The sequence below is a fragment of the Pelodiscus sinensis genome, unplaced genomic scaffold, assembly GCF_049634645.1.
Source record: "Pelodiscus sinensis isolate JC-2024 unplaced genomic scaffold, ASM4963464v1 ctg34, whole genome shotgun sequence".
In the NCBI taxonomy this organism is placed as follows: Eukaryota; Metazoa; Chordata; order Testudines; family Trionychidae; genus Pelodiscus; species Pelodiscus sinensis.
Window position 1 is genome coordinate 6363640 of NW_027465849.1, and position 20238 is coordinate 6383877.

Genomic DNA, 20238 nt, shown 5'->3' on the forward strand with positions numbered 1-20238 from the left:
GAGACCCTGCTCATGGGCCAGCAGGCAGAGATGCCCAGTGGGTACCAGACTTCCTGCTCCTGAGCTCTTTGCAGCTCGGCTGTCGCGTCAATGCCCAACTCCACCAGCTGCAGCCAGAAGAGAACGGACCTTCCGGGCAGGGCCTGCTGGGCCCAGAAGACATCGCACCAGGGGTGGGGTGGGAGTGACAGAGAAATCCGCTCTTGGCTCCAGGCCGGAGCAGCCGTGTGGTTGAGCGGTGTGGGCACTGGGCGGGCCTGGCAGGAATGCTGGCCCAGGTCCTACCCCGGGCTCCCTTTCTCCCTGGGGATGGGGGACAGATTTCCCTGGAAGGTCACAGAGATGAACCGGGCCAGAGGGAGGGATGCGCCCCATGCAGACAGGCAGGTGGAAGGGCACCAGAACAGCGACTGTTTATTTAGTCAAGCTCCAGGTCATTAGCTGTGCAGTCTGCTCATCCCCCCCGAGTCTCTTTGCCCTGTAGGCCTCTGCCGCAGGCCAGCACTGCCCCATCAGCTCTCCGCTTTCTGCTTCTGCTCCTGCCCCGCTCCGGCCTCTGGCTGCTCCTCCGGCTGGCTGGCCGGCTGGGGCCCGCTGGGCTGGGTGCTGCTGGGCGCTGGCTCAGCCGGTGGGAGGTTCTCTGGCTTGCTCTCGGCCTCTTCGTCCGCGGCGCTACCGGCTCCCGCCTCCTTGCTCTTCGGCTCCTGGTGTGGGGAAGAGAAACAGGACAGACAAGAGGCTTCAGCAACGGAGGCCCCCCAACCCTGCAGCCGGACAGGGCCCTGGGGAGGGTGTAGCTTTACCTGCCACCCCCCAGGATCACCTCCACTGCCCCTCACTAATCCTGGGGCGCAAAGGCAGACACTCGGCTCTATCCTTTGGCCAACAAGCAGCCCTGAGGCCGCACCCTGCCTCCCAGGGCTCCAGCCGAGGTCAGTGACCCCCAGGGGCTGAGCAAGGGAGCCACGATGGGGGCCAAGATTACAGTTTGGGGAGCGCCCCCTGGTGGCCAGCAGAGCCCTCCGTATCTAAGGGGCCCTTGGGGGCCACAACACACATATAGGAAGCGCTGAGGCCAGCGAGAGGTTAATGGGGCCCTAGGTGGGCACAGCCCTGACTCCACACACAAGCGCTGCCAAGCGACCGTCCGTGCCCAGAACATACCTTGGCCGGCGGGGGCCCCTCCGCGCTGGAGTCCAACAGGGACCCGTCTCCCCCGGAGCCCTCCTCTTCCTCCTGCACGCTGATGAAGATGGTGGGTGTTTCCACCTCAGGCCCCTCCTCCCGGAAGTCCATGGGCTCCTCGGCGGGCAGTGGTGCCAGGACATGGGCCGGGCGTGGCTGGCTGGCCGGCTGCTTCAGCTTCTGCTCCTCCTCCAGCTGCCGTTTGAGCGCCTTCTCCTGGGCCAGCCGCAGGGCGATCATGTCCTGGGACATGCGCGGGAGGAGGGGGGCGGGTTCCAGTTCCTGCTGTCCGGGGACAAAGCACTGTGAGCCGGGGAGGGGACCCCTCCGTATCCCTTCGAGCCGGGGCCGCAAGGGACAGGCCAGGGATCCTGTGTCCTGCCAGCCCGGGGGGAGGGCAGCAAGGCCTGGCTCACAGACAGAGCACTGGCCACGGGGCTGGCTCGAGAGTCCTCCCCCCTCACGGCTCCGATCTATGCTGCAGGAACTGGCTCACTCCCCCGTGCCCGGTTCCCAGCCTCCCCCACTCACCTCCATCAGCGGCTGGGGGTCTTTCAGCTCCATCTCCTGCTTGCTGCTGGCTTCCAGGATGGCCATGGTGGAGTTGGGGACGTGCGCTTGCTGTGCGAGGGGGTGGGGAAGGGAAAGGGAGGCTGGATGAGCAAGGCACGCGGGAGCAGAGGACCGGGTGCCCAGAGCTGTGCCCGGTGCCAGCTGCCCTGCGTCCGCAGCTCCAGCCTCTCAGCTCCCGACTGGAGACAGAGGCTGGCCAGTAAGGGGGGCAGAGGGAGCTATCCTGGGGGGCAGTCACCAGTCGCAACAGGCGAGTTTAAAGGCGGAGCCCCAGGGGGGCACCGGTGACTCCCCAAAATCCGGCAACTCCCCACCTGCCCCAGAGGGGGTGGGGTGGGCTCTGGAGCCCCAAGGGGCCACACTGCAGCCTGTCCCGATTACTAAAGGCAGCCTCGCTTGTGCCCCACCCCAGGGCGACTCTCCCGCGGGGGCAGCGGTACCTGGTGCGGGGTGAAGGAGCGGACGTGGGCCAGCAGGGGCTCCCGCAGCTCGGGGCACTTCTCGAAGACGGCGCTGAGCTGCTGCGGAGGGAGCTGCAGGATGACCTGGAAGGACTGGGGCTTGGTGCGCTGGCAGCATTTGATGAAGCCCTCCCACACCTTGGGGTACTTCCACACCTGCGGGGCACAGAGGGGGTTAGGAGAGGGGCCGTTCCAGGGCCCCCCTGCACACAGGGCCACGAATTCAGCCAGCCCCCCGGGCGCCTGCAGGGCCACTGCTCTCCTAGGGTGTTGGGAAGGAGCCGGCCAGCCACGTGGGTCTTGGCAGCCGTTTTAGAGCAGGGAGGAGCCCTGGAACAGGCAAGGGGTGGAGGCTCCTTGGCGGCTAAGAGGCGGGCACCCCGCCGGGCCCCTCCTCGCGGCTGTCTGCTTTAGGGATGGCTCCGTTCTCACTGGCAGGCACCGGGCCAGACTGGAGGGCAGGGGATGGGGGCCAGGCAGGAGGAAGCTCACCGGGGGTGGGGCAGTGCCAGGCACATGCAGTGCTGAAGCAGTGAGGGGGCGGGCCAGGGCAGGGCAGCGGCCTGGTATGGTCACTGCACCTCCACAGCCCCGGGGGAGCAGGCTGAGAAACGAAGAGACCAGGGCTGTCCGGGGACAAGGGAAGAGCGGCCCCCCTCCCAGCGACAGCAGAGGAATCGCTTGACTTGGCACTAGGATGCAGCCACCTCTGGGGAGGGACCCAGCGGCGGGTCAGCGGCCAGACGCCACCAGCGCATGGCGGGTTAGGACAGGAAGAGCACACTAAGCGCAAGGCCAGAGGAAGGGGAGAGGGAATGGGCCGGGACGCAGGGTTGGGGGCTCCGCAGGGAGACGGCAACGCCAGCTCCAGCGTTAAGCTGAAGGAAGGGGACAAGGCTTCGGCAGGATGAGCGCCCTCGGCAGGGTCGTTCCCCGCCTCCTCAGGAGTCCGGGATTTCCAGAGACCCCAGGACTCCCTGGGCCCAGCCAAGCTTGTGCCGGGGTCCCGCTGTGGATAAATGTCTGCACCATTTCCATACAAGGAGGGCTCGACAAATCGGTGTATCTACTCCCCCGTGGCGAGTAGATTTCAGCCGGTCGCTCAGTTCGCCGGCAGCGCGCGCATGAGCAGTGCGGGGCTGGCGCGTGGATTTCGCCGCCGTTTGTCAAGCCCTGCATATAACCATGTATTATTCTCATATAACTTTGTATTAAGAATGATAACGGAAGGGGGCCTCACCCTCCTTGACCGGATTGACCTCGTTATCTCCAGCCTTATTCTGGCCTGCATATTTATGCCTGCCTCTGGATATTTTCACTACGTGCATCTGACAAAAGTGGGTCTTTGCCCACGAAAGCTTATGCGCCAATGAATGTCAGTCTATCAGGTGCCACAGGACTCCTTGCTGCTTTTGCAGATCCAGACTAACACGGCTACCGCTCTGATATTTGTATTAAGAGAAACTGTGTGTCTCTTTATAGAGAGAGATCTTGTATGGATCTTTGCTTCTTATAGACCATAGAAACTCTGTATTAAGCCCTTTCCGTGATAGGAATAGGAAAACGACTTTTTCTAGGAGTAGAATAGACCTCTCCCCTTTCCCTGAGTGTCCTGTTGAAATGTCTGAGGTGTGAATGGAGGACTTGAGAGCTGAGCACCTCCAGCAGCAGTTGCAAGGGTGGAGGGGCCGGGAGCCAGATCCAAAGACAAGACTTGTGACGTGAGCTCACTGAAAAGAAGACTGGACATACAGACGGCCTTGGAGTCAAGCAGCAAGGGCCTGCCCTTGGAAGGACCCTCTTTGAAGCAGCATTAAGAAAGGCGAGGTGATGACTGACTGGCAGCCTGAGAGGGATAAATAGGAGGCATCTTGCAGAGGGACCCCGGGTTTTCGCCTTGTCCACATGGGAGCATCGATGCGGATCGGCTCCACCCCTCCCCCATCTAACTCACCTGGCCAGTTGTGATGTAGTGGGGGTAACTTGCTAAGGCTGTAGCAAGACCCAGCAGAGAAAGGGGGAGTCATTATGCAAAGGTGGCTCCAAACTGGTCTGACCAGCCACCCCCCATGGGGAGAAACAAAGGAAGGTGGATGCTGCCCTGGCTGGGGGCAGGGCTGGGGGCAGGGCTGGAGGAGAGGTAATTAGTTCCTGTCTGGAAAGCAGGGGAGAAGGAGCTGGGGAGGGGGCTGGGACTCCCCCATCTCAAGGGGGGCACTGAGGCCTCTTAGCCCCAGTTCCTGTAACCAGATTACATCTGTGCTATGCTATATCCTGGAGAAGCAATAAACTCCCTCCATTCTACTGGCTGGGGGAGTCTGTTCGTGCCATTTGGGGGTGCAGGAGACGGGGGACCCCAACGCCCCGTCACACCAGTGCAGTTGGGGGGGCAGCTATTGGTAACAAGGGGGAGCGTGCGTGCGTGTGCGTGAGTACACGAGTGTAATGTCTCACGCATACGATAAGGCCTTGATCGGTCTATGTACGCTCAGTAAATGCGGCGTGTTATCATCTCCCCTGAAAAAGATGCCATTTGCTTCTTCGAAGCACATCCCCGCGCCAGGCTCGGCGGCGAGGCCGGGCCGGGATCCCACCTGCTTCATGATGAGGCGGGACAGGACGTTCATGACAAAGCCGCCCAGGCGCGGGTACATGGTCAGCGACTGGATGACCGTCCTCATGAGCAGCATGGGCAGGGGGCTCTGCTCCATCAGCTGCTGCATCACCACGGCCAGCACCTCCGACGTGTAGACGTTCCTCTCGGCAAAGCACAGGTTGGTGGCTGCGGGGGGGAGGGGAAGAGAGGACGTGGGGGCGTGGCCAAGACCCGGGGCGGGGGGAGAAGAGGAGGGCAGGGCGCCAACGGCCACAGGACGTGAACCCAGGTGTCCTGGGTCCCTCCCTGCTGCCGGAGGCACCGGTCCCGGGGACGGGCAGAGCCGGGAAGGGCCCATCCCCCCTACCTTTGATGATGGATTTCATGTCGCACTTGGTGGAGTCGATGTTGTGCAGGGCGATCAACAGCTCCCCAGGGTTCAGGGGGGACACGGCCGAATTCCCTTCGCCTGCAGCGGGCACAGAGGCAGGGGCTGAGCCGGGAGGCCGGGCTGCCTGCGGCTCCCTCGGCGCTGGGCCCCATGGGAGATTCCGGGTGCTGACCAGCCTGTGCAGCCTCGGCCCTGCAGCCCAGCTCAGTTTCTCCCGCCGGAGACGCTGACGGGGCTCCGGAAACTCCCCAGGCTCAGGCCACTCCCTGGCTGAGTCTCCTACCCCCGCCTGGCCCCCAATTGTCCTCCCGGCAGCCCCACTGCTCCCCCACGGCCCGTCGTCTCCCAGCGGCATCTCGCCAGCCAGCCCCCTGAGCTGGGAATCGCGGCCCCTCGGCTCCAGTCCCTCCCCCCAGGCTCCGGCCCATCTCCCAGCAGCTGGCCCTGCACCTACCGTGCTGCGTCCCCAAGAGGCGGTTGAACACCTCCTTCACCACGATGGGGTTCAGCTTGATGAGCTTGGGTAGCGCCTGGATCACCTCTTTCTGGGGGAGGAAGCGAGGGGTTGGGGGGAGAGCTCGGCAGATATCGGTTATGCCCCACAACCCTCCCCACGGGCCTTCGGCCTACTGGACACGGGGGAGACTGAGGCACGGCAAGGGGAAGGCACTGAGCCAGTGCCAAAGCCAGGAATCCAGGGGTTCTGGTCACCATCCCTACCCCCGCCTCTAACCACTAGACCCCACTCCCAGTGGAATCCGGGAATCCTGGTTCTCAGCCCCCCCTTCCGTGCTCTAACCACTAGACCCCACATCCTTCCTCCCCAAGCCAGGGATGGAACCCACTAGAGCCCACCGCCTCCTCTAGGCAGTGGCTCCCCCCTGCCCCCGCCATGGCCTCAGCAGTGCCCTCCAGGCCCCGCGGGCCCTACCTTCTCCAGGCCGTTGAGGACGGGGATGAGGAACCGGACGTCCGGGAGCCGCTTGTGGTAGAGATCGCGAACTCGCTTCACCAGCTCGGGAGACGGGGGCACTGCGCGAGCAAGGGCAGGTCAGCGCCAGGGGAGGGGCTGGGGGAGCCCAGCGCCGACCTGCACTGGGGGTGGGGGACGTGCTTGGGAAAGCCACATTCCCACTGAATGGGAAACCGAGGCCCGGGCAGGCCAGCGGCCCTCTGGAGGGCAGGGCCCGTTGGGAGGGGCCGGGGGTCTAGGGGCAGGGTGGGGCCGGTACCTTTATCTGTCAGGCTGTGGAGGCAGCGCGTCACCAGGGTCTCGGCCCCTTTGGGGCAGTTCTCCACCAGCAGCAGCAGCTCCGGGGAATTCATCCCCATCCCGCGGATCTGGGCACAGAGGGGGAAGAATCACCAGGGATCCGGGGGGTGGGGGGAGCCAGCAAGCAGCACATGCCTCCCTAGCCAAGCCCTAAGGGAACCCAGCCGAGTACCCCTAAGTCCCCCGCCCCAGGGTCCTCCCCGCCCTGCTGCAAGGGGGCCCAGCCATGCCCACGGGCCAACCCCTCCTCCAGATGGCGCAGTGATACGGCGTTAACACCCTCTCCGCAGGGGCAAAAGCCAAGGGGGGTGGACAGAGGCCGTACGCAGCCCAGAGACCCGAGGCTGGGTGCTCGGAACCACGGCCCCAACAGGGTTACTGTGCGGTGAGCACCGGACGGCTCTCCAACTGGGCGGACGCGCCTAGCGGGTCCTGGGGCTGCTACTGGTCCTTATGTTCATCGCTGCCCCGGGAGCAGAGCGGAGGGTGGGGTTATCCAATCAGGGAGGGACGACCACGCGGGGAGGGGCCGTGAGCACTTCGGAGGAGAGGGCTTGAATTGGACGAGAAGAAAATTGGACACGCCCGACGCGCCGCACCAAGGAAGGAGGAACGTGAGCGCACAGCTCCCACACGGGAACTAGGTGCAGAGGTCGGGAGGCAGGGCGGGTCGCACGTCACGGGCGGGCCGAGAAGGCGAGGCAGGGACGAGCGAGGCTGATCTCCCTCGACAGGAGCGTGGCGGGAGGGACCCAGGCTGCGACGGCCCTTCTGGGTGCAGGGCCCAGGCCTGGGAGTTGTGGAGAAACGAGCGAGTCCAGAGGCCAACAAAACCGATCCGAGGGTTAGGGGAGGAAAGGTTCAGCCCTGAGAGCAGCCGTTAGACACGCTCAGCGCCGGTCTAGAGACTCCGGGGGGCAGCCGTCGGGATGCTGGGTAGTGATGGGTAAGGTACCGGCCTCCGGAGTCAGAGGCTGAGGGTTCGATCCCCGCCCCCCTCCTTCCCCTGGGAACAGCCACCACCAGCTTGGTGATGGATGGACCTGGCACCCTTGGGACACAGGACAGATAAGGGGGGCCAAGAATGTAGGGAGGTTGGGGGGCTCCTCCAGTGGATAAGGTACCCAGAGCCAGAGGTTGAGGGTTTGAGCCCCACTCCCCCTCCTGGGAACAGCCACCACCACCAGCTTGGTGATGGATGGGCCTGGAACCCTTGGAACAAAGGATGGATAAGGAGGGTCAAGAATGTCAGTATCAAGTATTAGCGGGTACACGACTATTTGAGAGTCCCCGGTGGCAAGGCCGGGAGTCAGTGTGCCCCAGGGAGCCCCCTGCCGCCCCAAGAGAGGCAGCAGTGTGTGGGGGGTGGAAGCGGCTTGCAGGGGGAGCCGGCTTCCCACGTGTCCCAGCTCCCGCCTCCCCACCTTGCTGCAGGCGATATAGAGGCGGGGGGGGGGGGGGTAGCTGACATGATTAACCAATAAGCCCGGGCGTAGGGGTTCATCGGGGATTGCACTGCACTGTGCCACCCCAATCGACGGCCCCGTGGGCCAGGGGAACAAGCTGCAAGAGCCAGGTGAAATTGGAGGACAAACTTTTCAACTCCCTGGGGAGCTCAGCTGCAGACCAGGCAGGCCCCGGCGCGTCCATCCGCAGGCTGGGAAAACCCGTCACGGCTGCTCTGGGTGGGCCGGGCTGACCGCAGGGCCCTTTCTGTGATCCTCTAGGTCGGACTCCAGAACAGCTGATCCACCCAGTGCTAACCCAGCTGCCAGTCATCCAGGAAGAACCAGAGCAAAGGGCCACCTGGCCCAGGGTCCTGTCGGCCGACAGCGGCCGGTGCCGGGCCCCAGAGAGGGAACAGAACAGGGAACCACCCAGTGAACCCTGCCCTGTCACTGGTTCCCAGCCCCTGCCAGAGGTAGGGACCCCGTCGCGGCCCAGCCTGGCTAAGAGCCACTGATGGGCCCGTCCTCCGTAAGCTTCTCTAGCTCTTCTCTGAGCTCTGTTCTCGTCTTGGCCTGCACGGCCCCCTCTGGCAGGCCTTTGCTTCCAACCTGAACCTCACCCCAGCGTAGGGCAGCCAGGGACCCCCAGGCGCTGTACAAACAGCATGAGGACGGCCCCTGCCCCCAGAGCCTCGCTTGGAATTCAGTCCCCTCCCCGGGGCCTCGCTCACCGGCTGCTCGATGACCCGCAGCACGGTGCGCTTGATGTCGGCGATGGCCTCCGTGTAGACCGAGGCCAGCTCGTGGATCAGCTTGTGGTTCTGCGGCAGCAGGGCCAGGTACAGGTACAGACACTGCTTGATGGTCTCCTCGGTCCAAGGAGCGGCCACCTCTGCACGACAAGGGGGCGGATCGGTCGCGGGGCTGGAGAACAGGGGCGGAGCAGCAGCCGTTCCAACCGCTGGCGCCAGCCTGCGCCCTGGGTGCCCGTGGCAGCCGGGAGGCGAGGGATGGGCTGGGACCGCAGGGAGGGGCGGGCAGCTGGCCCCGAGTCACTCTCAGGGGGGCTGTGGATGTGGCAGGTGGCTGCCAGGACAGCAGGGGCTGGAGGGCGGACAGGCCCCAGCCACGGCCCTGAGAACACTGGGGTCCCCCATGCATGGGGGAGGGGGAAGCTCTGTGTCCCCCTTCCGCGGGTCAGGCAGCAGCTGTCAGCACCAGGCTGGGAGACCCCCACACAACAGTGCCACAGCCCAGCACTAAGGGGGCGATCCGCCCGCCCGCCCCCCCCGCCCCTCCCCCACTACCTGTGTCCTTGTCGGCCCCGAAGAGCACGGACGGGGGGTTGGGGTGCACCAGGAGCTGCAGGTAGTTCAGCGCAAACTTCTCCACGTACTCCCGCAGGTGCTCCTTCTCGTACATGTGCTTGATGAAGAAGATGGCCTGCTGCCGGACCTGTGGGGCAGACGCGGCGTGTGAGGGGGGGAGCTCCCCCCCCTCGAGAGGCAGCCACCTCTGGGGGGTGGGAGGGCTGAAGGCAGCTGCACAGCAGGGCCATGCGACCGCACCAGGTGGGGAATCGCACCCCTGCCTGGCTGCTGGGGGGCCGAGGGGAGGCAGGCTGGGGTCCCTCAGGCCGTGGGGGGAGTGCTAGGGAGCCGAGTCACAGGTCCCCCGGCGGGATTCCCCGGGCGGCTGGAGCCTGGTTTGCGGCAGGAGGGGGCAGGACAGTCCCACAAGGCACAGGCCCCCGGACACACCTTGTCCTTCTCGTGGGAGCTGAGGTCGAGCAGCACGTGCAGATCCTGGAACTGCCTGGACGGGCGCTTGAAGATCAGGTCCTGCAGGGTGGACATCCCCAGGGCGGTGCGGCTCTGCAACAGATGGCCCGGTGAGCAGAAGGCCCCTCAGGGGCTCAGCAAACCCCGCCACCCCCGGAGGCTGGGGAATTGGCTCCATGCACTTGGCTGGAGCTCAACCGCGCGCCATGACCCCTTGCCCCCCAACCTGCCCCCTGCCTGCTGAAGGAAGGTTCAGTGGGGCCTGTCAGCCTCCTGCCTCTCTCCTCGGACCCACCTCGTCCTCGCAGTACTTGCGGATCACCTCCAGCGCGCTCTCCGTGATGAGCGGGGCTTCCAGCACCAACTTGGTGAAGATCCTGCAGGGGGCGCACACACCGACCATCACCATTGGCCGCAGGCTCCCCCGGGCTCCCTTTGCCTGGCTTCGAGATGCAGCCACCTCTGGGGTGGGCCGGGGCCAGGCTGGGAAAGGGAGGGAACCCCTGTGCCAGGACATTATGCAGGTCTCCTTCCCAGCGGGGCAAGGGATGTCTAGGACAGGAAGTGCAGGCAGAGGCCCCCTGCTGGCAGAGTGAGGATGCTCCCGGCTGCGGGATGGGGACCCCGGAGCCAACACGGCCCCACCCCACAGCAGGGAGCTGGCTCCGTGGCAGGACGCCCGGCTGGGTGCTGGTCTCAGGCAGGCGGTGCTGGTGGCACCCGAGCTGACGTCCCAGCAAAGAGCGTGTCCCCCCCACCCCCTCCGGGGCCAGCGGCTCCGCCCCCCAGCGGGGACACCCACCCGTCCTTCTGGTCCGGCTTCTCCTGCAGGCCGGAGAGCAGGCCAAGGAGACATTCGTCGTAGCGCTCCAGGGAGCCGCTGGGGTACTTGCTCAGGTAGGCGTTGTACTCGTGGAACAGCCAGGCGAAGGCCAGGTCCAGCCGGTTGCGGACGTCGTCCAGGATAAAGGCCATGACCTCGCTCTTCAGGGGCACGCCAAACTGGGTCACCAGGGAGGCGAGGATCTTGACCCGGGCCTGGAGGAGAGGGAGGGAGGGTCACGCACGGACGGGCCCCTGGGCCTCCCACCCTGTTGTGGCCGCGTCGTGGCCTACCTGGGCCGCCCCGCTGCAGGCTACGGCTCTCTCCGAGCACAGGATCCGCTTCACGGCTGCCAGCTTCAGCTTGTCCACTTGCTGCTCCGTCAGCGGCTTGATCACGTCGCTCAGGCGGAAAACCTTCTTGCGCCCACCGGCGCCCGCCAGCCTGGAGTGGGGAGGGAGGGAGCAGCTCAGCGTCGGACGGCGCGTCATCCCTCACCGGCAACCCGTGCGTCAGGTTACCCGTTCAACGCGGTACCGCCGCCCGCTGGTGCAAAGGGGCCACCACCTTTCCCTGGGCATGGCGGCAAGACCCCAGATGCCCGAGGGGTGGGAACGTGCCATCAACAGCTGGCTGGACGCAACGTAACACCAAGGGGGACTAGGAGAGATCAACGCCCGAGCATTAGCAGGGCCAGGAGCTCCGCGGTGCTTGGCAGCCAGCGGGGGAGCGGACTGGAGGGGCCAGAGGTGTAACGGGGACCCCCAGAGCAGTCTGCTGCAATCTCATTGCTGTCCTAATGATACCAAGCTGGAAGGGGACAGCGAGTGGGGTCCCACAGGGATCAGCTCTGGCCTGGCTCTGTTCAGGGGAACGCCAGTGCTGGGGGGGGGGAGGGGGGGGGCGCACTGAAAAGGTCGGAGGTAAGCAGGATGAAATCAATAAGGACCCATGCCAAGTGCCGCGCTTAGGGAGGAACAATCCGTGTCACACTCAGGAAGGGAGCCGGGGGCAGAGCGGACCACGAGCTAGACGTGAGCCACAGCGCGACACTGCGGCGACAAAGTCCGGCAGCATCGAGGGGAGCAGGACCCGAGGCTGAATTCCGCTCTGCGCCGATCAGGCCCCGAGGGGGGGTCCTGTGTCCCGCCCCGGGCAGCGCGTGTCACTGAAGACGCGGAGAATCGGGAGGGGGCCCAGAGAAGGCGGCCGGCAGGCGGAGGGGTCTGGCGAACGTGCCGTGGGGGGAGGCCGAGGGGCTGGGCTTGTTTCGGCTGGAGAGGGGACACCATCGCTCGCAGGGCTGTTCAAGGGGGCGGCGAATGGTGACCTCTGATCCCAGGACGAGGGGCCGTGGGCTTCACTTGGAGCCAGGGCGGCGGAGCAGACAGACGGCCTCACCTGGGCTGGGGGGCGGGGATGATGGGCTCCGGACGCCGCTTGGCCTGCGGAGCCTCTTCCTCCAGGAGGCTGATGCAGCCCTGCGCCCCCACCACGGAGATGGCCTGGCCCTGGGACAGCGCGGACAGGCGCCGCTTGATCAGCACGCTCTCCGGCTTCGCCAGCTTCTCCTCCTTGGGCTCCTCCTTCAGCACTTTGATGTGCTCCACGCCTGCGGGCGGGCAGAGCCGTCAGGCCCCAGCTCCAGGGGTGGGGGCGCAGGCCAGGAAACAAGCTGCAGTCCACCCCCTTCCCCCCCACACTCTGCTGGTGCCCCTCCCTCCCGATCCACAGCCCCTGCCAGCCCAGCCCTGGGATCCCTCCAGCCCTGCTGGTGCCCCCCACGCCCACGCACAGCCACTACCAGCCCAGCCCTGGGATCCCTCCCGCCCTGCCGGTGCCCCCCACTCCTGCCCCACAGCCCCTGCCAGCACCCCTCACTCCTGACCCATAGCGACTGCCAGCCCAGCCCCGGGCTCCCCCCAGCCCCACCAGTGCCCCTCACTCCTGCCCCACAGCCCCTGCCAGCGCCCCAAGGCTGGGAGTCCACAGGCAGGGGAGGTGGGACTGAGTCCCATCTCCTGGATGTTCTCCCCCTTCCCCCAGCCCCATAGAGAGGTCTCTCCGCCCCCTCGGCAGACATACCTGGGCCAAGCCCTGCAGCTGTCATCTGGGTGGCCATGAGGCGGGAGAGATGCTTGATCTGGGCTTCTGTGCCGGCCGACTCCACGGGGGTGTAGGTGGCTTGGAAGGAGGCAGGCATGGTGTCGGGCAGGTACACCATGCTGATCAGCACCTGGGGCAGGAGAGCCGGGACATGGCAGCAAGGCAGCTGGCTGGAGATCCGGGAAGAGGGGTGGGGGGGCACGGGTCCCTCTGGCGCTGCCCCTCCCCAGCCTGCTGAGGCCCCGCCCCCCCCAGCACGGCCCTGGGACAGCGGGTTAGAGCCCACCCCACAGGGCGCCCCCTGCTGAGCACTGAGTGTAAGGGCAGCGCACCCCCTGGATCTCCCCCCAGCCCTCCCTCCAACAGCTCGTTAGCTTGTGGGCGGTAACAGGAACCCCTGCCCGAGGCCTGAGGGCCGAACACACCCCTCCCCCGGCAGCGTGTCCATGCCCGGGGGTTAGGACCCGTCAGCACCGAGCCAGGGCCCGGCCGCACCCACCAGATTGGCGACGTTGTCCGGCGTCAGCAGGGGCTGCAGGAACTCGGCCGTGATGTCCGTGTCCGACAGGGGGCTCGTCTGGACGGAGGGCTTGGGCGGCGGCACGGCCGTTTGCTCCAGGTCCTTGTCCTCGTCATCCTCCCCAAGGGACGGCTCTGTGCCGGGGAGCCCTGGCTTAGAGCGGAGGGGCACTGCCAGGGCTGGTGCCACAGCCCCCCAAGCCCCGCCGGGCCCTGCCAAGTGCCGTGTGCCCACAGAGCTGCACCGGTAGAGCTCCAGCAGCGGGGAAGCAGCTTCTGCCCCCTGCCAGCCTTACCCAGCACAGGGAGGGATTTCACTACCCTAGAAACACCGGCTCTAAGGGCGAGCCGGTTTCTGCACCCTCTGGCCTCCGGGATCCCCAGCTTCACTGCGCAGTCTGCCACCCAAGGGCCCACATCCAGGGATGTCTGGGATGCCGGGGCTCCCGTGCCCCCACAGCGCCCCCTGCTGGGTGAGGCTGGGAGCTCCCCACCCCTGGCCGCTCCTGCCCCGTCCCCACAGCGCCCCCTGCTGGGAGAGGCTAGGACTGGAGTGGCTGAGAGCTCTGCCCCCCCACAGCGCCCCCTGCTGGGAGAGGCTAGGACTGGAGTGGCTGAGAGCTCTGCCCCCCCCACAGCACCCCCTGCTGGGAGAGGCTAGGACTGCAGTGGCTGAGAGCTCTGCCCCCCCACAGCGCCCCCTTCTGGGAGAGCCTGGGACTGGAGTAGCTGGGAGCTCCCACACACACACTGCCCCCTGCTGGGAGAGGCTGGGAGCTCCCCACCCCGGCCGCTCCTGCCCCGTTCCCACAGCACCCCCTGCTGGGAGAGGCTAGGACTGGAGTGGCTGAGAGCTCTGCCCCCCCACAGCACCCCCTGCTGGGAGAGGCTAGGACTGGAGTGGCTGAGAGCTCTGCCCCCCCACAGCACCCCCTGCTGGGAGAGGCTAGGACTGGAGTGGCTGAGAGCTCTGCCCCCCCCACAGCGCCCCCTGCTGGGAGAGGCTAGGACTGGAGTGGCTGAGAGCTCTGCCCCCCCCACAGCGCCCCCTGCTGGGAGAGGCTAGGACTGGAGTGGCTGAGAGCTCTGCCCCCCCCCCCACAGCGCCCCCTTCTGGGAGAGCCTGGAACTGGAGTAGCTGGGAGCTCCCCCACACACACTGCCCCCCTGCTGGGAGAGGCTGGAGTAACTAAGCTGCTCCTTCAATCACAGCCCTCAGAGCTGGGCCAAACTCATTGCACTGGGCGGCGGGGCGCTCTCAGCGACCCTCTGCCTCTGGCAGCAGTGGCTGCTAAACGGGGCTTCTCAGCAGCGTGAGGCCCGGCCCGCCCCACCCCTCACCTATCTTCATCTTCTTGAGGGAGGGATCTGTGTCGTCCCGCGGGCGCTTGCGCGCCTCCTTCAGGTTGGGCATGCTGCGGGCGATCTCGGCCTGCTGCGTGCCCAGGTCCACCAGCAGCGTGGTGATCTGCGCCTGGAACTCGAAGGACGAGGGGTGCTTGAGCACGCTCAGCAAGTGCAGCTTCAGGTTCTTGCGCACGCTGCTCACCTGGGACTTGGCCAGGGTCGGCGGCAGGTTGGCTGGGGGAGGGCGACACGGAAAGGGGGTCAGGTGTGCGGAAGGGACCCGCTGTAGAGAGGGAGGCTTGGGGGTAAGCCTGGGGTCTGGCTCTGGGCAGGGAGGGGCGGAGGGGCCAGGAGGGGCGGAGGGGCCAGACTCCAGGGTTCTACCCCCTGCTCCGAGCAGGGAGTGGGATGCAGGGCAAGGAAGGGGGCTGAGGGGCCGGACTCCTGGGTTCTATCCCCGCCTCCGGGCAGGGAGTGGGATGCAGGGCGAGGAAGGAGGCTGAGGAGCTGGACTCCTGGGTTCTACCCCCGGCTCCGAGCAGGGAGTGGGGTGCAGGGCGAGGAAGGGGGCTGAGGAGCTGGACTCCTGGGTTCTATCCCCGCCTCCGAGCAGGGAGTGGGGTGCAGGGCGAGGAAGGAGTCTGAGGGGCCGGACTCCTGGGTTCTACCCCGGCTCTGGTCAGGGAGTGGGGCCCCGAGGTGGAACCGGGGGGCAGCACTTACCGTGCAGCGTCTCGTAGGCCTGGATCACCTCGGCCATGAACATGGGCCGCTGGCGGGCGATGCTGGCCAGGGAGCCCAGCGCCGCCGTGAGGTTGATGCTGGAGATGGCCGGGTGCACCATGAACTTCAGCAGCTGCTCCAGGGCCCCCTTGCCCTCCTCCCACAGCGCGTCTGCAAGGCAGGAGTGGGAGGGGTCACGGCACAGGCCGCAAGCCGCGCGAGGGGGGTGGTTAAGGCATTTGGGCCGGGGGGGGGGGGGGGGGGGAGGAAGAGCCACGTGCTGACAGCCCCCGCGGGCCCCCCCACTCACCGTGCTTGATGTAGGGGTGGTCCTTGGGGATGCGTTCCAGGCTGATGTCGTTCTTGTGGTGCTTGGGCACGTCCGAGTCGGGCATGCGGGGCGAGAGCGTGATGATCAGCCCCTCCACGAATTTGATGGCGTGGGTGCGGATGCCGTCGTTGTCCGAGTCCAGCAGCAGGATGATGTCGCTGGCCATGGCCGACACCATCTCCCAGCAGGACTCCTGCAGGTCGTTGATGACTCTGGACTTCACCATCCACTGCCGGGAGCCAGAAGGGAAAGGTGAGAACCAAGGCGGGCTGCCCTGTGTGGACCACTCCGCTGTGGGAGCAGCCACGGCTGGAGTAGCCAGGAGCTCCCCCCACGGCTAGTGCCCCCACCCTGCTCCCCCCTGAAGCCTCTCCAGAGAGAGCAGCTCTTGCCAGAGCCAATCCTGCAGCGCCTCCTGCTGGGAGAGGCCAGGGCTGGAGTAACCAGCATTTTCCCCCACAGCAAGTTCTCCCTGCTGCAAGAGGCCAGTGGGGAGCTCCCCATAGCTCCTGAGATTCCCAGCAGGGGGCGCTGTGGGATGCTGGCTAAGGCTAGAATACCTGGGAGTTCTCTCCCTCCCCCACAACAGCACCCCCTGCTGGGAGAGGCTGGAATAGCTGGGAGCTCCTCCTGCAGCGCCCCCTGCTGGGAGAGGCTGGAATAGCTGGGAGCTCCTCCTGCAGCGCCCCCTGCTGAGAGAGGCTGGGGCCGCACCGGCTGGCGCTGGCGGACGAGTGCTCACCTGCAGAGCCACCTTGTAGAGCTGGGTCATGGCGAGGATGGCCTTTTTCACCACGTTGACGTTCTCGTCCTTCAGCAGCATGTTCAAGTTGGCGATGAGCTTCAGCAGGAGCTCAATGTCCCGTTTGCTGGGGCGGGGGAGAGGACAAACTCAGGGAGGAGAGCGCGAGGCGAGGCGAGGCGAGCAGCCCAGGAACAGCGCAGCTGGCTTCCATGGACCCCTTACCTCTTGTACTGGCAGGGAAACTGAGGCAGGGTGGGGGGGAACGACTTGCCATGGTCACACTGGGAGTCAAAGGCAGATCAAGGCACAGAACCCAGGAGTCCTGGCTCCTAACCACTGGACTCCCCTCCCCCTGCTGGGAACAGAACCAGGAGTCCTGGCTCTTCACAGCCCAGCTGTAACCTACCGGCCCCGCTCCCGGCCTGCTCACAGCACGGACCTTAGCTGGAGATAAGCGAGCGCAGGGAGTGGGGTGGGAGCGCTCCCAGCTGCTGCAGCCTGTGGGGAGTGAGGCAGCTGGCTGGACGAGGCTCCCATCTACTCGGTGGGAAGGGAGGTTACAGCCAGGGGCTCCAGGGTGCAGCAGCCAAGCCGTCCTTACCAGGCCTCCTCGATGAAGCCGATGACAAACTTGCGCACCTCGATGGATTTGTCCGCCTGGAAGGCGATGATCTCCTGCAGCCGGAGAGGCAGGCGGTCAGGGCTGGCCCCAGCTGCCCAGCAGGCAGCAGAGCTGGCCAAGAGGAGGGGGCAGGGCAGAGCGGGGCTGGGAACACGAGGCACAGCTCGGCCGCCCCCAAACGCAGGCAGGGCGGAGGCTGCGGAAAGTTTTAGGTTAGGCCCGGGTGAGAATATTCACACTCCTCGGGTCTACGTCGGACACTGCCCAGGCTTGACGGGCATCTGGGGCTCCAGCTTTGGGCAGCCCCCCACACCTCAGCCCCCAAGCTGTGGGCCCACTGAGCAGGGAGCTGATGTTCTGTCGTGTCCTTTGCTCGGCAAGTCAGAGGAATTCTCCGCCTCGTTCAGCTGCCATGGGGAGGGGGCTGCTGAGCGAAGGGGTGGCAGTGCCAGTGATACGGCATCAGCCCTTGGCATGGGCACAAGGAGAGTCAGGAAAGGCGCCCCTGGCACGCCCACGGCTACTCACATCCAGGAAGTTATCCAGCAGCGTGGGGTCCTTGTTTATAATTAGCTCCTGGACCTATGGGGAAAGCAGGGACAGCAGGTGAGTCTTGAACCAGTGGAGAGGTTTTGCAGCATCAGCCATTGCCCATCTGCCCACCCCCCCATGGAGTGCCCTGCCCCACGGACCCACCCACTGTGACATGAGGGGCTCTGTGCAGGGTGGAGTGAGCCAGGGGCATATGGTGGGTTCTGTTTTCCCAGCGTCCTCCACTCCCAGCCTGGTGTCATCCCATTCCTGCGGGGAGGGGGGGCAGCGTTCTTGCTCACCTTTTTGAGGATGGTGATTTTAGAGTCATTGCTGATCAAGGCAGCCTGGTTTAACAGATCCACCACCTGCAGAGAGAGGAGCCCGTGAGGAAGCACCAGGGCACTCGAGGGCAGCTTGGCTCTAAGGAATCCCTCCCAAGACGATCAAACTGGTCACACCCAAGGGCCAAGCGAGGCTGAGAGCTCACGACAGTTCAGAGATAACTGCTCACGCAGCACAACAGGACAGCACAAGCAGAGATGGCAACCAGGCCAGGAGTTCTGGTGGGAACAGAGGGGCGGCCTGTGGGGACAGGGGGCAGTTGGCAAGAACAGGGGGGCGGCCCGCGGTAGCTTGGGAGGGGTACATGGCAAATGCCGATGGCTATCCTGGTGACAGACACCCATCCCACTAGCACTATGGTAGTGCCTAGAGCCCCTGAGATCAGGGCCCCATTGTACCAGGCGCTGAACAGACATCGCAAGAGATAGTCCCTGCCCCAAAGGGCTTCCAATCTACCCCCTCAGCGATCCAGGGCTCTGCCAACACCAGTCTAGTTTCCCTCCAGCGTGGAGGCCGCCATACCCTGTTGGCGTGGGGGAGGGGAATAGCCCACGCCAGGGTTGCACCGGTGCAATATACCAGGAAACGGATCACATCCCCACCCAGCGTCAGTGGCCTTGGGATAAAAGCTGCACAGACAAGACAGGCAGAAGGGGAGCCAGCCCCAGGGAGAGGAAGGGGTCTGCCCAAAGGGTCCCAGAAGAGCAGGGGCAGGGGGGAAGCCAGGTCTGTGAAGACCCAGACAGGTGCCTTCTCCCCAGACTATGCGGCCTCACAAGAGCTAGCCAGAGCCTGTAAAGACGCGGTGCACTGCAGGGAGATCACTGGGGAGCACATCATGTAGCCCCAACATTTAGACCTTCACTATACACATGGAAAGTGGACTGTAACTGACAAGGCAGGTGACCTGACTAACTTTTCCTGAACTTGGGTCCCAGGTACTCCCCCGCCCTGGGGCTGGAGCAGAGCCGGCGGAGGGGAAAGACCCTGTATCTCGTTTCCCCACCCCTGGGCCTGTGACACATGGCCGGATGAGAGCCAGCCTTCCCTGCCTGCTCCCCACGCACCCTCTCCGAGGTGGTCATGCTGTCCGTGCCGCTGCCCTCCTCCTGGGTGAAGAACTGGGAGGCGATGCTCAAGCGGGCGTTGCCGCCATCCCCTGTGCCGCTGGCCATGGCTCCGGGTGCAGGGACGGGGCCGGAGCCCGAGCGCGGATACGGCCCCTGCCAACGGGTCTGTGGAAGGGCAGCGCCGCGCCGGCCGCTCCGGGTGGCCCTCGGCCTGGCTCCTCCAGCTGCTAACGAGGCGACTGGTCAGCACCCTGCTGGGAGTGGTCCCCAGCCCCGCCCCCCTCCTGCCCCTTCCAGCCAGACCCCCCAGGCCCCGCCCTGGCCTCACCCCGTTTCCCCAGGGGAACCCCAGCTCACCCCACTGCCAAGCAGCCCCCAGCCCCCGTCCTGCACCCCCCAGATCCCACCACTCCGGGCCAGCCCCCTGCAGCCTCCAAAGCAACCCCCCCCACATCGCCAGCCCCTCCCCCCTCCCGAGCCCCCCGCATCGCCAGCCCCTCCCCCCTCGCCAGCCCCCCCTCCCGAGCCCCCCCGCATCGCCAGCCCCTCCCCCCTCGCCAGCCCCCCCTCCCGAGCCCCCCGCATCGCCAGCCCCTCCCCCCTCGCCAGCCCCCCCTCCCGAGCCCCCCCACATCGCCAGCCCCTCCCCCCTCGCCAGCCCCCCCTCCCGAGCCCCCCCGCATCGCCAGCCCCTCCCCCCCCCTCGCCAGCCCCCCCCTCGCCAGCCCCCCCCGAGCCCCCCCTCGCCAGCCCCCCCTCCCGAGCCCCCCCGCATCGCCAGCCCCTCCCCCCTCGCCCCCCCCATCGCCAGCCCCTCCCCCCTCGCCAGCCCCCCCCGCATCGCCAGCGGCCCCCCCCTCGCCAGCCCCCCCTCCCGAGCCCGCCCGCATCGCCAGCCCCTCCCCCTCTCAACGCCCCCGCCCGGGCCAGCGGCCCCCCCCTCACCCGCTCGCTATCCCGCCCGGCGACCCCTCACGTCGCGCGCGGCCCCCTGCCGGCCGCCATCTTCCCGCGGCCCGGGCGGTGCGCACTGCGCAGGCGCGCGCCGCAAAGCCCCCTGGGACCTGTAGTTCTGGCCGCGCGAAGGCGCCGCGCGGGGGTCGCTGGGTAACTTGGTCCGTCGCCCGGTGCTGCCGGCCTGGGGATGGGACAGCTCCCACCTGCCCTTTGACCCCGACCCCTGCCTCTCCTCTGTGCCCTTTGACCCGAGAGCCCTGGTCACATGAGCCTCTCCTCTGTGCCCTTTGACCCCATCTTCAGCCTCCCCTCAATGACCTTTGACCTCTGACCCCACCGCCCCCTCCCAGTGATCCCCTTGGCCCTAGACCCTCACCCCACCCACAATCTGCCCATCCCCCGCCCAGGGGC

The 20238-nt window shown here is 66.2% G+C and overlaps 1 protein-coding gene across 3 annotated transcripts; it reads right to left on the reverse strand.

Moving 5' to 3' along the window:
- Positions 1 to 388: 388 nt before the first annotated feature.
- On the reverse strand, positions 389 to 19962 carry SYMPK (symplekin scaffold protein). 3 transcript variants are annotated; one of them, XM_075915033.1, is made up of 27 exons: positions 19816 to 19962; positions 18868 to 19094; positions 17758 to 17823; positions 17453 to 17506; positions 16904 to 16977; positions 16300 to 16426; positions 15537 to 15786; positions 15227 to 15397; positions 14498 to 14737; positions 13137 to 13291; positions 12617 to 12767; positions 11933 to 12143; positions 10825 to 10975; positions 10511 to 10746; positions 10004 to 10085; positions 9688 to 9801; positions 9235 to 9382; positions 8659 to 8819; positions 6439 to 6547; positions 6138 to 6238; positions 5661 to 5751; positions 5183 to 5284; positions 4814 to 5001; positions 2199 to 2375; positions 1717 to 1806; positions 1165 to 1467; positions 389 to 704 (listed from the first exon to the last, which is right to left on the reverse strand). In XM_075915033.1, exons 2-27 carry the CDS (start codon positions 18973 to 18975, stop codon positions 513 to 515), a joined length of 3852 nt encoding a protein of 1283 aa, XP_075771148.1. In that variant the 5' UTR covers positions 18976 to 19094; positions 19816 to 19962; the 3' UTR covers positions 389 to 512. The 3 variants fall into 3 exon arrangements, with proteins under 3 accessions (XP_075771148.1, XP_075771146.1, XP_075771147.1); XM_075915031.1 differs by having other exon boundaries at positions 1165 to 1470; XM_075915032.1 differs by having other exon boundaries at positions 1165 to 1470; positions 18868 to 19097; positions 19816 to 19948.
- Between the last annotated feature and the right edge of the window lie 276 nt (positions 19963 to 20238).

Excerpts from the sequence above, each read along its gene's own strand:
- SYMPK (XM_075915031.1), bottom strand. The coding sequence starts at position 18,975 with ATGGCCAGCGGCACAGGGGATGGCGGCAACGCCCGCTTGAGCATCGCC. Across the intron at positions 17,824-18,867 it reads GCATGACCACCTCGGAGAGG|GTGGTGGATCTGTTAAACCA; the intron begins GTGCGTGGGGAG and ends CTCTCTCTGCAG. Across the intron at positions 9,802-10,003 it reads GCAAGTACTGCGAGGACGAG|AGCCGCACCGCCCTGGGGAT; the intron begins GTGGGTCCGAGG and ends CATCTGTTGCAG.